Consider the following 13,307-nt stretch of genomic DNA (forward strand, 5'->3'; position numbering starts at 1 on the left):
GGAAACATTGATGAAGAAAGCTTTATTCCGTGTCAGAGGCTTTACATCGTGTTTCTGCAGGCGTTTGGAGTGGATAAGTCACTAGTAGGTATTTGAATAATTTAAGTAAACAAGCGTGTGCAGAAAAATGCCATAGCCACCTACTCTGGCAGTAGTGGTATGTAATGAATTTGATGCAAATGCATGTGCAGCTGAGATTTAGTAACCTGAATGTGTATTTCCAGGTGTAACTCTACATATTTAGATACGTTTATACCCTTGAAAATAATGCCAATTAGAAAGAAGCCTGGCTGTGCTGCAACATTGTGTTTAAACCCTTAACTTTTAAGCATTTGGTGGATAAATATTGTTTGTTTGAAAGCTTTTCTGTATTTAAAATTCTTTTGTTTCTGTTGTGGTTGAATTGACAGGCTGTGGTCCTGTACTTACTGTAGAAGGGGATGTTAATGGTGATGCTGTTCCTTCAGGCAGCAATTGCCTGCACTGTCCCAGGGGAGTCTGTAACTGGTCTCCAGCTGTCTTGAACTCTTCGGCTGGGTTTTTAATCCAGAATATCTGGGAACAGCAAAATGTTTGTGATAAGGATACTGCAGTACAGATAAATTAAATGGAAAATGATAAGTCATTAGATGAAGTTACCAAAATACTCAAAGTGGTCATTAAATGACTTTTGGAGAATGCTGGGGAAGGAGAATGGACAGGCTAGCTTATTGAGACCCTCTAAAGCCTCTTGTGTTGCTTTTGTTTGTTTGTTTTAAAATTGTTATTATTATTTTATTTTTGTTTGTTTTCTTTCTGTTGTTGTTTTTGTTTTTTAAGAAGTCCTGCAATTGGTGTCTGTTCTTGAACTGTTCCCCTAGTGAAGAGTAAAGCTCAGCCAGCCTTACTGGCTTGGGCTTCCCCTTAAGCGGTGCTGTTGGAGGTGAGAGCAAGGAAGCAATGGCAGTGGTCACTGAGCTGCAAGACTTGCTTAAAAAGAGTTCCTGACTTGAGAGAGAATTTTGTCTGAGTTTGGGATTTAGGCCATGTACAAGTGATGTACATTTATTACAGGCTGTCCATCCCTATTGACAAGACAATCAGCATGTGATTGAAGTCAAGAAGTAAAGAAGCATGTGCTGGTGCAGTGGCAAAATACAAAAGATCAAGATGCTTCTAACAGCTAAGACCTAAAGGAATGTTAGAATCATAGAGTAACTCAGTTGAAAGGGACCTTTGGAAGTGACCTGGTCTGTCTGCTCAAAGCTGTCTAGTCGAAGTTTGATATCTCCAAGGGCAGAGACTCTCTCTGGGCAGCCTGCCCCAGTGTTTGACCAGACCATCCTCAGGGTGATGCCCAGTTGGAATTTCCTGAGTGTCCTTTGCTTGTGTCCTTTGCATCTCATCCTGTCTCATGAGGAGCTCAGCTATGTAAGCAGTGACTTGAGTTCATTTTTCAATAATGTTGAAAAAAAGAGAGGGGAAGAACTGTTGCTTCACTGAAATTGCTTCAATGCAGAAAGTGTCATTAGAAGGGTGTCATGCTCAAGTATTTCTATATATGAATCTGTGAAATTTTGAGAGGCTTCACATGAACTGGGACAGACTACAAATTTTACATTGAAAATGGTAAGTGGCATGATGGGATTATTGTAGGGAAGAGGCTGCTTCTTTCTGCCTCTTTTTTTGGTGTGTTTGTTTTGTTTTGTTTTTTAGAAGTATGAAGTTTAGATAATGCCACTCATGGGATTTTGCTGCTTGCTTGCTTGCTTTTTTTTTTAAAAAAAAATCTTTGCCAGACTGAGCTTCCAATATCTTGTAGCCCATGAAACTTCCCTTGAGTTACTGACCTGTTTAGGCAGTGTGGTATCACCACTCTGGTATTTCAGGTTAGAGCTAAAATACTGCAGTGCTGCAATAAATGCTTAGCTGAAAAATGTTCTCCTAAAGGTAGAAGAGAAAAATTTGCTTCTGTTTATCTTCACTTTACACCTCTCGTTTTGTATCTAGATTTCTACAATATGCTAGCACTTGCCTTATGCAGCAATTGTTATTCCCATTGGTATTTTAGGAAAGCTGGGACACTTGTTCCCAACTACTCAAATAATAACCTATGGTGGCAATGTCAACAGTCCTGTGTCAGTTAATAGAATATTGCAGTGGAGAGTTGAGGAATACCTTCCTGCGTTTGGCATTTGTAGCTAAATTAACCTTTCTAAGCATGTTTCTTTCCAGAATGAAACCACTAAGTGGTTTTGCATCCTTGCCCTTTGTTCTTTGAAGTACTTCTTCCTTGCTGCTTTATCCCTACTTATGCTCTGCCATTTCTGGTTGTAATAAGCAGGGCACAGCCCTCTGCTTGGTTGTGTTTTCAAATCCTCTCATAGAGTGTGAAGTGATATGATGATGCAGATTACACGGATGGGGGTGGCAGCTTAGTTAAACTGGGTGCAGGTCTGGCCAGCCTTAGCCAGGCGCTTTGCCAATGGGATCATCACCAGTGTAAGTGACGAGTTGGTACTCCTGCTGTAGCAGAGGCAGAGTAAATGGCTTATTTTGCTCTGAGTCTATTGTTGGTACAGGGAAAACACGTTACTTTGAGCTTCCATAAGATACTGGTGAAACTATTATAATTAATTTCCTTTTATCCCTGAACAAAGCTAAATGTTCCTGGGTGTTCTTTTTGCCCACTCTTTTTTTTTTTAATCCCCATCATTAATTAGCTATTCTGATTGTGCTCTTTCACTGATTTATTTCTCAGTCTCTTGTCTGAATATCCACTAAAATTTTTCATTGCAGAGTGTTTTGTTTGTTTGTGGAGATTGTTTGTTTGTTTTGTATGTTTTTAAATAGCTTTCTCTTTTTTTCCATCCCCATTTGCCTGGCATTTAGATGCTGCACAAGTTGAAAAGCACTGTATTTGAAACCCACCTCCTTGCCTCCAAAACAGCTGTATCAATAGAAATTTGTGCTGTATATATGACTTTGTAGTTTATTTAAGTAAGCATGTGAACATATAACTGGAGCTCATAATTTCTAGTTAGCCAAAAGGCACCAATTCACGTCTAAAATATTTATTGATACTGCTGAAGCATGTGTTGCCTACATAGGCACAGATATTAGTTGCATTTTATGTTGTGTATAAGCATTGGTATTGCGTACCTGAAAAATTGTGCAAGGCTGTACCAGAAATACTTGTGCTAATAGAAGTGAAACTGCAACACTGAGGGGTGGGCAACCCAGTAAATGTGTGGAATGCCAGCTGGGTTTAGATAGTCTCTTACTGAGAACTGGGGTGCTATGCCTTGCTTACACTTCATTTGCATTACCCAAACTGGTTTTAGTCTGCATATATATATTTATGCTGTAGTCACATGCTGAATTTAGCACAGGTGCAGTGTAGTATGGGGGTTCTGCTTTCTGCTGGTATTTGGTGGTTTTCTACTTCTTCCCAGTCAATGCTGTTAACTCACAGATTCAGTCTATTGTGAGCCTAAGGTAAGGCTATAAATGAGTCCTTAGACCAAAAGGAGAAAAATAATTGTAATTAATTATACAACAAGCATCTGTTTATAGTCTTTTTATAATTGTATATAGTGAAATACAGGTTTTTCTCTATCTCTTATTAAAAAATGTATAAGAATGGAAAGACAGATTGAGGCTCACATAACAAGTAAACCTATTTTTTTAGGACAGTTCTACAGAAAATGCAAGTTGGTTTCTAAGACAGAAGTGACCCACGACACCAAACTCTTCTGCTTGATGTTGCCTAAGAGCACACATCTCCATGTTCCCACTGGACAACATGTTTACCTCAAACAAATCATTGCAGGTAAAAAAAGTAGAATGTATCCATGGTTATATTAAAATAAATCCCTTTTTGTAGTCTTGGTAGAAGGCCACTAATTCCCTGGTTGTAGTTAGAAGGTCTCTGCTTCCAGGATCACAATCAGTGCTTAATAGTGAACTGACTGGATTAATATTGCTGGGAAACTTAACTATGGAGATGGTTGGCATTTACTCTTGAGCTTATCAGCTCTTTCAGTTCTGCCTTTAAAATGTTCTCTCTATTGAAGTAGTGCTGTTCATCTTTGAAGGTGGGGAAGCTCATTGTATATGTGCTATGTATGATTAGTCATTTCCTTTTGGTTTGCAGCTTTTTTTGGCATGGGGAGGGTAATGTTGCAATTTTTTTTTCCTTCTGAGCGATTTATAGCTGTCATAGTAATGCTACTTTACACTTCAGTTGTACAGTATTCATAATAATATGAGATTATAAGAGGAATGCATCTTGAAAAGCATTGCTTAGGTGCTATTTTTCCAAATTTTGTTCAAGGCAAATGTAAAAAAATTAAATGGGAGATGAAAAAAATATCTTGTTTATTTTTTTTTTGAGAATACTTTTAAAAAGTTGCATGTTAATGATTATACTGGTCACTGTACTTGTATCCCTCTGTGCGTGGTAAAGAGATCTCTCAGAAGAATTTTTAAATAGCCTTTAATGGTAAACTGTTTTGTCCTCTTCCCTACCTAATTGTTTGCTGGTGTCCAACTCTTGCAATCTTTCTTTCTGTCATTATACAATAGCTTTTTGAAAAGATAGTGGAAAAAATATAATCATGCAGTACTAAAAATCTGCTATTTCAATTTAGAAAAAGTCAAGCTGCGATACTTGAAAATAGATGCAAATGCTTTTAGATTTTCATGTTCTTTGGGGATGACTAGATATTTTCTTCCTGTGTTTTGAATTGCTAAGTAGTTTCGAAATAATGTACTTCACAGTGGCCTGAAGATTTTAGTTGGAAGTGGAAGGCGACTGTAAGAAGAACTGGTGCAGTGGAAAATAACATACTTGCGTGAAAGCACGTGATGGTGTTATTTTTATGGGATATACAGGTTATTTGTTTATTGTTTGGTTATTTTGGTACTTGTTTACATTTGCTGGATGTACTTTTAATAGTATTTCAGCTACATTTTTGTCTTCTATCTAGGGACAGAGGTAGTAAAACCATACACACCTGTATTGCCTTTTTTGCCGCTGGATTTCAAAGAACCATCTTGCCACGATGGTGCACATATATATTTAATGATTAAAATTTATTCCTGCGGACCATTCACACAGGCACTTGAGCACCTGCAAGTTGGTAAGTATATGTTGAGGTTTTTTGTGTTTGGCTTTGCAGCGATTGCTTTATTGCTTCACATTCACTGTCTGGGTATTGTGATGTTCTTACTGTTTATTTACTTATACACTGGGATGTACTCAACTTTTTTTTGTTAAACCTTATTCTCCATGCCCCAAATGCACAGGCTTATCCTCCCTGTAACTAGGACTTGTCCATTACATGAAGCTCTCCTGACTGATCTTCCAAATGTGTTCGTGTTGAACTGTTGAGATATGTCAACTGTATCACACACACTATATATATATATAGTATATAGTCTTAGAGCACCTTTTTGTATTTTTGAATAAAGAAAGATAGGTCTGCTTTACTAGACTTGAGATGTACTTCCTTTTCTATTTCAGGTATAGTGGCAGGTTTTTAACGCTGATTTGCAAATGTTTGTGTATTCATACAGTGTGGAATCCCTCAAGACAAGACATTTTAATTGAACATCTGTTCTTTTAACGAGAATGATTCTTGTGTGAAATGCGTAGTACCTTTCTGAAAGGAACCTTAATACTACAAAGGTGAAGGCAATATGAAAGGGCCTGTAAAAATCAGACTGCTAATGAGCTTATTTTCACCTCCTTAAAGTTTACCATTCTGTTTGTTTGTTTGTTTGCTTTTTAATAAAGGAGACTATATTTCTGTCAGCAACCCTGAAGGTAACTTCAAGAAGTCACAAGTTCAAACTTCAGAAGATCTCTTTTTATTGGCAGCAGGCACAGGCTTCACACCAATGGTTAAACTGCTGGATTTTGCTCTGACAGAAGTTAGTTGCCTCCGGTATGTATTATTCTTATGATTTAACCCCTAGCGAGATTAATCCATAGGAAGGATAAAGCTTAATGGACAAGCCTCAGTGTTAATAAAACAATTGACAAAATAAAATGGTACGAAAGCATTTTTCCTCAGCTGATGGCAAAGGCTGGTATGCTTTAGGGAAGAGTCTGTCAGAGTCTTAAAGAACTTATGTGTATTTGGTTATCGGCTACCATCTACAAAACTGACTGATTTCCATTGTGGGTTTTAGATGTGATACAAGTGAGCTCACTGAGGAGAAAACCTGAGGTGTTTTTGTTTGGAGTTTTTTTGTATGTGTGTGTTTTGGTTTGTTTTGGTTTTTTAAACTAGCTTTGCATTTGCATGCCTTTTTTTAGTATTGAAATATTTCAGTATAGGTACTGTTTTTTGGACTGAGATTTACAGCTGGTTAGTTATGTCTTCTCTTTAATTTATTAGAATAGCTCGTATATTTCTACATTTTTTTCACCTGCTAAGCAATAGTAACACATTTTTACCAGGTCAGTTCCAGTTTTCACTAAAGTGAGACTTATGTAAGCAAAGCATTTAAGTACATTCAAATGCATTAAAAGTGTGTATTGCATATGCATTCTTTACTCTGCTTGTAAAATCTCCAGAAGGAAGCATTACTTGTTCTTGGTTAAAATAACAGCTTGCTTTGGCTCCTTTTGTCTTTCAGAACCCTAGAACTAGTACTTCTGCTTGATATGATTGTCTATTCACAACCGTAAGAGAGTATACAGTAGCTCAACTTTAAAAGGAAGTGCAAAATGTTTCTGTAGGGGCATACTTTGATAGAGGTGAGGTGTGCTTACAGTGCTTTTAGCAAAAATCCTCCTCTAGAATCACATCTTGCTGAATTTCTTAGCAGATAAAATTTTTGTCAATGTGAACTATTGTAATTAGGAGAGTATAAAACTCAAAAATATTCCTGAGCTGTGTTTTCTTTAAAGTTGTTGCAGAGGACAGTTCAACAAACTTGCTACTGTTTTCCTGTCCCTTTGAATTCGGATTCTTTTAATGGAGATTAATTTCTAAAGCTATGTTTTATTCAATATAAGCACAGGATGTTTTGGCTCATGTCTTCATGAAACACATTTTGAAACAACATAGAGAGATTAATTGGACTTTAATCTCCATAGCAAAGCTAAGAAGGATAACATGTATTGCAGAAATATGTTTCTAAAAAAAATAATCTAATCTCAGGCATTATTCTTTTCTTAGTTTTTGTTCAGCAATTACATATAGTCCTATTTTGTGAGCAGAGAGACTCTGCTGTTTAGGTCTTCCCAAAGTGTCCTGTATTGTCAGTAGTGAATAACATGTGGCTGGCTGACTTTGTGAATCCAAAAGATAAATCTGTCATCTCACAGAAATGCTTGGGAAGCACTACTAAGCGAGTTTGCAATATTTTTTTTCGTTTTGAGGAGAAAACTAGTATGTCAGGTAAAGGTAGTTGTGATAATACAAAAGCAAAACTAAGGAGAACATAGTAAAAGATGCAAATCTTGACATTTTGTCCGTAACCACAATAAACAGAGTAGATAATGTATGAAAGACTCCTACTGCACAGAAGATGTTTTGATCTACTTTTTCCTTGAAAGATGACTAGAGTGGCTTATTTAATTCTCTTCAGCACAGTTTCTTGTGGGATCTCAATGCTCACGGTTAGCTTAGGATGCAGCAACCTCTGTTGTCTTACCAAAATAAATGATTTTTTCCTTCTTTTTGTGGAAGCTTGCTAGGTGCTGGAATGATTTGAAGTAGTACAGGTTCTGTTTATATGCAGACACTTAAAGCTTGGGTTTTCTGACTGCTCTAGGCAACATAATTACTTATATTTGCTCTTTAACTCTCACTTTCTCTTTTGGGAAAATATTACAAAAATGTGTTTAATATATGTGTGTATGTATGTATTTATAGATTTATATATACTATTGGTATACATAGGAATATATGCATATATAAACAATTTGCATAAAATTATCTTACTGTGGAAAGTAACGATTGCTGTGAACTTGGATTGCATGTGCTAGGCCACGAATTGAGAAAGTTGAGGAAGGACCTGAATAATGACAGACCTGTCACTTGAGGTGCAGCAGCCTCTGCCTGTGACGCTGGGCAAGTCCTGCTGAACCTCTGGGGCTGCACAGCGAGTGCTGGAGAATCCATCCCCATCTTCCCTAGGCAGCTTTTGCTGTGGTGTAATGGGCTTGGATCATTGGATTTCCATTCTACTGTTTAGCCAGTCTCCCTATCAACTTTTACCATAGGCAAGAAATTAGAGATTTAAATGTGGAAAAAGGTTTGTTCTCTTCCTGTCTGCAGTATCCTTTGGTGCATCAAGCCATGATGCTTTTCCTTCAGTGTGTGTCTGTTGCTCATCTCTTAGGAGCAAGGTTGGGCTTATGTAAAAGGAGAGGGGGTAGTGGAGTGCCTTGTTTGAGAACAACCAGCAGGTTGAGCTCAGCCTTGGTGCCAGCCCTGACAGGTACCCATGTGGTTCCTCAAGCATTTCTGCACCAGGTGTCCCAGAATTCTGGCTTTCTGCATGTGGGGCACTGAGCTTGCACCTTCTGGCACCACAACAACATGTACTCTCTGCTCAGAGCTGTGCTTGAGGGGAAAAAACAACATGAACTTAAAGCCCTGTGGGGTGCAGGTCAGGAACTGCTTGCATTTAACAGCAGATCTTCTGTCTTAGATCAGTTGTCCCTGGGGTACTATTCTGTTGTTAGCAGTAAAGGAGAAGTTAAGTTTATGTGACTTTATCAAATGGTAGATTCAACTTTGTAAAGTCAGTGTTTTTGTGTTTTACCTCTGTTGTAGTATAAAAATCTGAGGAGATAATAGCACTGACCTTAATGACAGAGCATTTATTTTTATCTGAACTTTCTGGCGAATACAGTGCTTGTAAACAGTAGCTTTCCAGGAAAACAGATTTATAAATCACCAGATAAAGTAAGAATAAGATAACCTGGTACAGAGCTGTAGTTTGCTCTTCAAGTTGTGAGTGAATTATATCTTGCTTCTATGTGTTTAGATTCTGTCTTTATTAAATTAATATTGACATAACCTTCCTGAATTTCTGGTTTCACCTCTACAAGCTGGTCTGTGTAATATTAAAAACATGTACAGAGTTCATGTACGAGATACTAATTGAAGTAGTAGTGCTCAAACAATATTGAGAAACCATTAGATAAAACTTGACAAGCTATACTATATTCTCAGTCAGGTCTTAGTAACCTCAAGAGACTTTATTTTTCTTAGGACAGCAGTTCCTGAACTAGAAGTTGCAACTGCAGACAGGGTTATGACATTTAGAAGAGAGGTCACAAGTCCAACAGACTTTCAGGTACAGCAAGAAAGATACTCTATCGAGTTAGTGACAAAAAAAATTGAACAGACAAACAAAATGTAAGTAAAAGGCTTCTGTATAATGCAGTAAGTTCCGATTCTTTAATGTGTTTCAAATAGAGAAACAATCTGCAATTAATTTTTTATTATTTTTTTTTTTAAAGGACAGTGAAGCTGATCTTCTTCAACAAAACAGAAGATGACATACTTTGGAGAAACCAACTTGAACAATTAGCTCTTAAGGACAAAAGGTATTTAAGAGTCTTGTGGAAAACTTGTACCATCCCAGCATATAGGAGAAGAGGTCTTGCGGCTTAGACTAACCCTACAGCTTTGGCACAAAGACAGATCATGATGCAGGAAACACTTAGCTAAGAATTTAATGAAGCCAAGAGAGATTGGTCACAGATTCATAGCAGCAGGTTGTGTCATTATCTTCTGTATGTCCCATAGGAAATGAGGGATTTGATATGACAGTGTTTAATAGGTGTTTATTGGAGGTGATATGTTAGATGAGGTGATCATTAAGACTGTCTAGGAAGCTTTTTGAAGGTGAAGATAATTAGCCTTAGCAGTAGAAAACAGAGATGTGCAAAGAGAAGCACAGAAGTGATAGACTAGGACAGTGCATACTTGGAGCAACATTCTGAATTTACAGAGAAGTCCTGAAAAAGTCTCTTTGGTGCCACTTAGTTGAGAAAATGTATATATAAAAATTTGAAGTTTAAATTAGGCCTGTACTTTCATTTTTACACTGTCTAATTGTTGCCTTTTTTTTCTCAGTTACAAAGTAATTATGGATTAAAATGCACTAGTGCACGGGTAATGCTAATGTAGTTTAGCAGGTCACATTTCCATTAGGAGACACAGGGGTATCGGGTTCCCTGTTAATTTCAGTACTCTTGCTTTTATCACTGGATAAATTGTCACTGCCTAGATTTTACATGACAGAAGTGTGCTTTGTTTATGCTTAATTCTTAGTTGAAATTGTATGAACAAGTTAATTTCACTTGTTCCTTCACAACATTGAAGAGAAAAATCAATATTATTTCATTGCCTGGTGATGTCTGGCACATTCAAGGCTTCATAGTCTGGACTGTGTGTAAATTTACAGTAAAAACCCTTTTTCCTTTTCATTAGGAGCCACAGATACACGAGTGCTTGGTTTTTATTGAACAACTACTCTGTTATTGAGTTTTTGAAACCAGTTCTAGTATTTTCTCATTAATGAAGTTGTACTGACATTTTCACAAGTTTGGCTAAGCATTTATATTTCACTACTTGTGTATTGAGCTACACCAACATTACGTAAGTGGATAACAGAACAATAAAATCTCAATTGGTACCAGCTGTTTTTCTTTGTAAGGTGAAATATACAGCTAAAACTTTGAAAGATTTGGTTAAATAATTAAATGCACAATACTGGAGGGGATTTGATCGACTTGATTGGTAGGAACAGCGAAATGTCTGTGAGATCTGATACTGTGCCTGTGGGAGTTGAGCAGAACTTCATCGTAGGAAAGCAGAGCAGAAAGTAATCATAGGAAACACCAGTGTCTCAGTCAGCAGCATTTTGGGTGGCAGATTTCTTATCAGAGGCAGTATTTCTGAAATATTCTTCTGCTTTCCAGGTTTGAGGTTAAATTCATTCTTTCACAACCAACAAAGGACTGGATGGGTAAAGAGGGGAAGATTTCTTCATCTCTTCTCTCTGAGTTTGTGAAAAGAAGCAGCAAATATTCCAAAGTGCTTATCTGCATCTGTGGTCCAACACCGTTTACAGAACAAGGAGTACAGTGAGTATTTCAGATTATGAACTGGAGAACAAGGATTGTTTTTTATTTGATCACCTAACCAGCTAGAGTGCTTCTGACTTGATAGTCTTTCAAAAAAGGCTTCACATTTTCTGATTTGCAAGAAAATTTTTTTAAATTAAAAAAAAAAAAATAGAAAACCACCTGGTATTATACTTGGAGTATATTTAGTGTGCAGCTAAGTAAATGTCAGCAACATGGAAGTTTCATGAGCTCTAGTCACTTGTCCAAAAGTTTCTAAGAGCATCTCTTTAACAATGACGTTTTTTCCCCAAAGCTTTAAATACTGCTTTTAATTCATTATTCATAGAAAATAAGATTTCTGTGTCAGTGTTAGCTTGACAAATGAAGTTATTAAAAGTAAAATTCAAAGCAGGTGTTCTATCACAAGCACTTCTCTTGATTTTTTTTTTTTTTTTTTTTTTTTTTTAAGTAACGCATTTATTTATGTCTGTACCTAATACTTTCCTTATTTTTTATGTCATATATTTAAAGATAAAAGACCCTCTAACTTTCTCTTGCCTGGCTTCAAAATATTGAACCAATATGGATATCACTTGCATTTCTGCAGTCCTGCTGAAGCCAGGCGCATGGATCCAGTGGAGGGTGAAATTGGCCAATAATCGTGCTACCTCTGGAGAAATCGGACATAAATAAAATTATATCTGTATTTAGTTTTAGAAATTTTTTCTATATCCTTAAAGGTCATGTAGTACATATGAGTTCCTGGGCATGAAATGTTTTCTAAAAGCGTTTGCAAAGGTAAACTTAATTGTGCATGTCTGAATAAAAACAAGATAGTGGTGCTGAAGTTATGTTTCAGATGTGTCTGTGGTGAGTTTTGGGTTCCAAATATTAATATTATCAACTTGATTTATGACTTTCAGATATCTGAAGGATCTTGGATACTCCCAAGAAGAGATACATGCTTTTACCGCATAAACCCATGTGAGGATATCAGTGTGTGTTTGTATAATTCAATCTTATTTATTTACTTTCGTGAACTTAAATGCAAAGCAATTTTGTAAGACTTGAAATTTCATTCTTGGTACCAAACTGTTTCTTGGAAGAAATGTATCTTTGAAAAAAATTTGTATGATGTTTTATCTTGTTTTTGTAAATATTTTTGGTAATACTTAAGTCATCCAGGGTATTAATTTATTATAGAGGGAAGCAAAAATGTATAGTATACATTATGTAAGATATATCATGTTGTTGGTTCATGAGAATTCTTAAATTTATGACAAGCACTGATTTAGTTTTTGAATTGAAAAAGCTTGTTAGTTTAGTTCTTACTGTAAAAAAGTCTTAAGAGCAATACTGTCTGGAATTAAATATTGTACTGTAACTCAGGTAACAGTTCTTTTTCATCCAGTATCTCTGTTTGACTTGCAAGTGATCTGGATACATTTTTGGCTTTGTAAACAAAGAATTAAAGTACCTTTGGTGAAACAAAATTTACATCAAATAATAAAAATATAATAATTTTACATTACTTTATGTATTTTTGTAATTTTTTTTGTATTTTCAGTTGATAATGTCATATAGAAAGGCTTGCACAAGCTTAGGACACCAGCTGAGAACTCAGAACAGAGGCACAGGGTCATCGTCTCCCCCTAAACTTGCTGTGTGGCCTCACTGATGTCAGGCATCCCGTGTTAGGAGACGTTCTGAGGGTAAAGACACGACAACTTGTGGCCTGCAGATACCAGGGTAAGGGCCACAGAACTACCCAGAAATATTTGACAGATTGCATTAGTATTAAATGAGGTTATTTGAATTGGTAGGGTTTCTTTCTCCATTATTAAAAGTATGTTATCATGAGGCAGTATTCTGGTGTCTAATAATAGTTCAGAGAAAGAAGCAGCAGAGCAGCTTCCCCCTTTGTAGATGTTGTCAGGAGTATCTGTAGGCATTGCTCCATGTGACATCTAGTAGTGTTTACATCTTGTGTTGTGTTGAGTGGGTATTTCTTCCTCTGAAGAAGCCAGTGTTCATGAAAAATGTTTTCATAATACCCTTAAAGGTTAAATTGCTCTCTCACAGTGACTGGCTATGCTAAGCTGAGCTGTCATCTCTTCAGTGCCTTCTGTTTTATTAGTCTTGAAGTTAGAAAAGGATCTGGTTGTCAGTCATTGCCCGTAAGTCACAAGTTATTTGACAAGAGACAGTGGTTGTGTCATCACTT

The 13,307-nt window shown here is 36.6% G+C and overlaps 1 protein-coding gene across 3 annotated transcripts in view; it reads left to right on the plus strand.

Annotated features, from left to right (window-relative positions):
- The window catches only part of LOC102088968 (cytochrome b5 reductase 4), a 38,690-nt gene extending 26,076 nt beyond the window's left edge, over positions 1-12,614 (plus strand). Inside the window, exons 11-17 of one of the 3 annotated variants that reach the window (XM_065056445.1) lie at positions 3,671-3,811; positions 4,971-5,123; positions 5,780-5,930; positions 9,219-9,365; positions 9,470-9,556; positions 10,937-11,101; positions 12,007-12,614. In XM_065056445.1, the coding sequence (XP_064912517.1) occupies positions 3,671-3,811; positions 4,971-5,123; positions 5,780-5,930; positions 9,219-9,365; positions 9,470-9,556; positions 10,937-11,101; positions 12,007-12,061 (899 nt within the window). In that variant the 3' untranslated portion in view covers positions 12,062-12,614. Of the gene's footprint in view, positions 1-3,670; positions 3,812-4,970; positions 5,124-5,779; positions 5,931-9,218; positions 9,366-9,469; positions 9,557-10,936; positions 11,102-12,006 lie in introns of those variants that run through there. The other 2 variants (XM_065056446.1, XM_065056447.1) reach the window with 2 other exon arrangements.
- Positions 12,615-13,307: the final 693 nt, after the last annotated feature.

The sequence above is a fragment of the Columba livia genome, chromosome 3 (genome assembly GCF_036013475.1).
Source record: "Columba livia isolate bColLiv1 breed racing homer chromosome 3, bColLiv1.pat.W.v2, whole genome shotgun sequence".
Lineage (NCBI taxonomy): Eukaryota > Metazoa > Chordata > Aves > Columbiformes > Columbidae > Columba > Columba livia.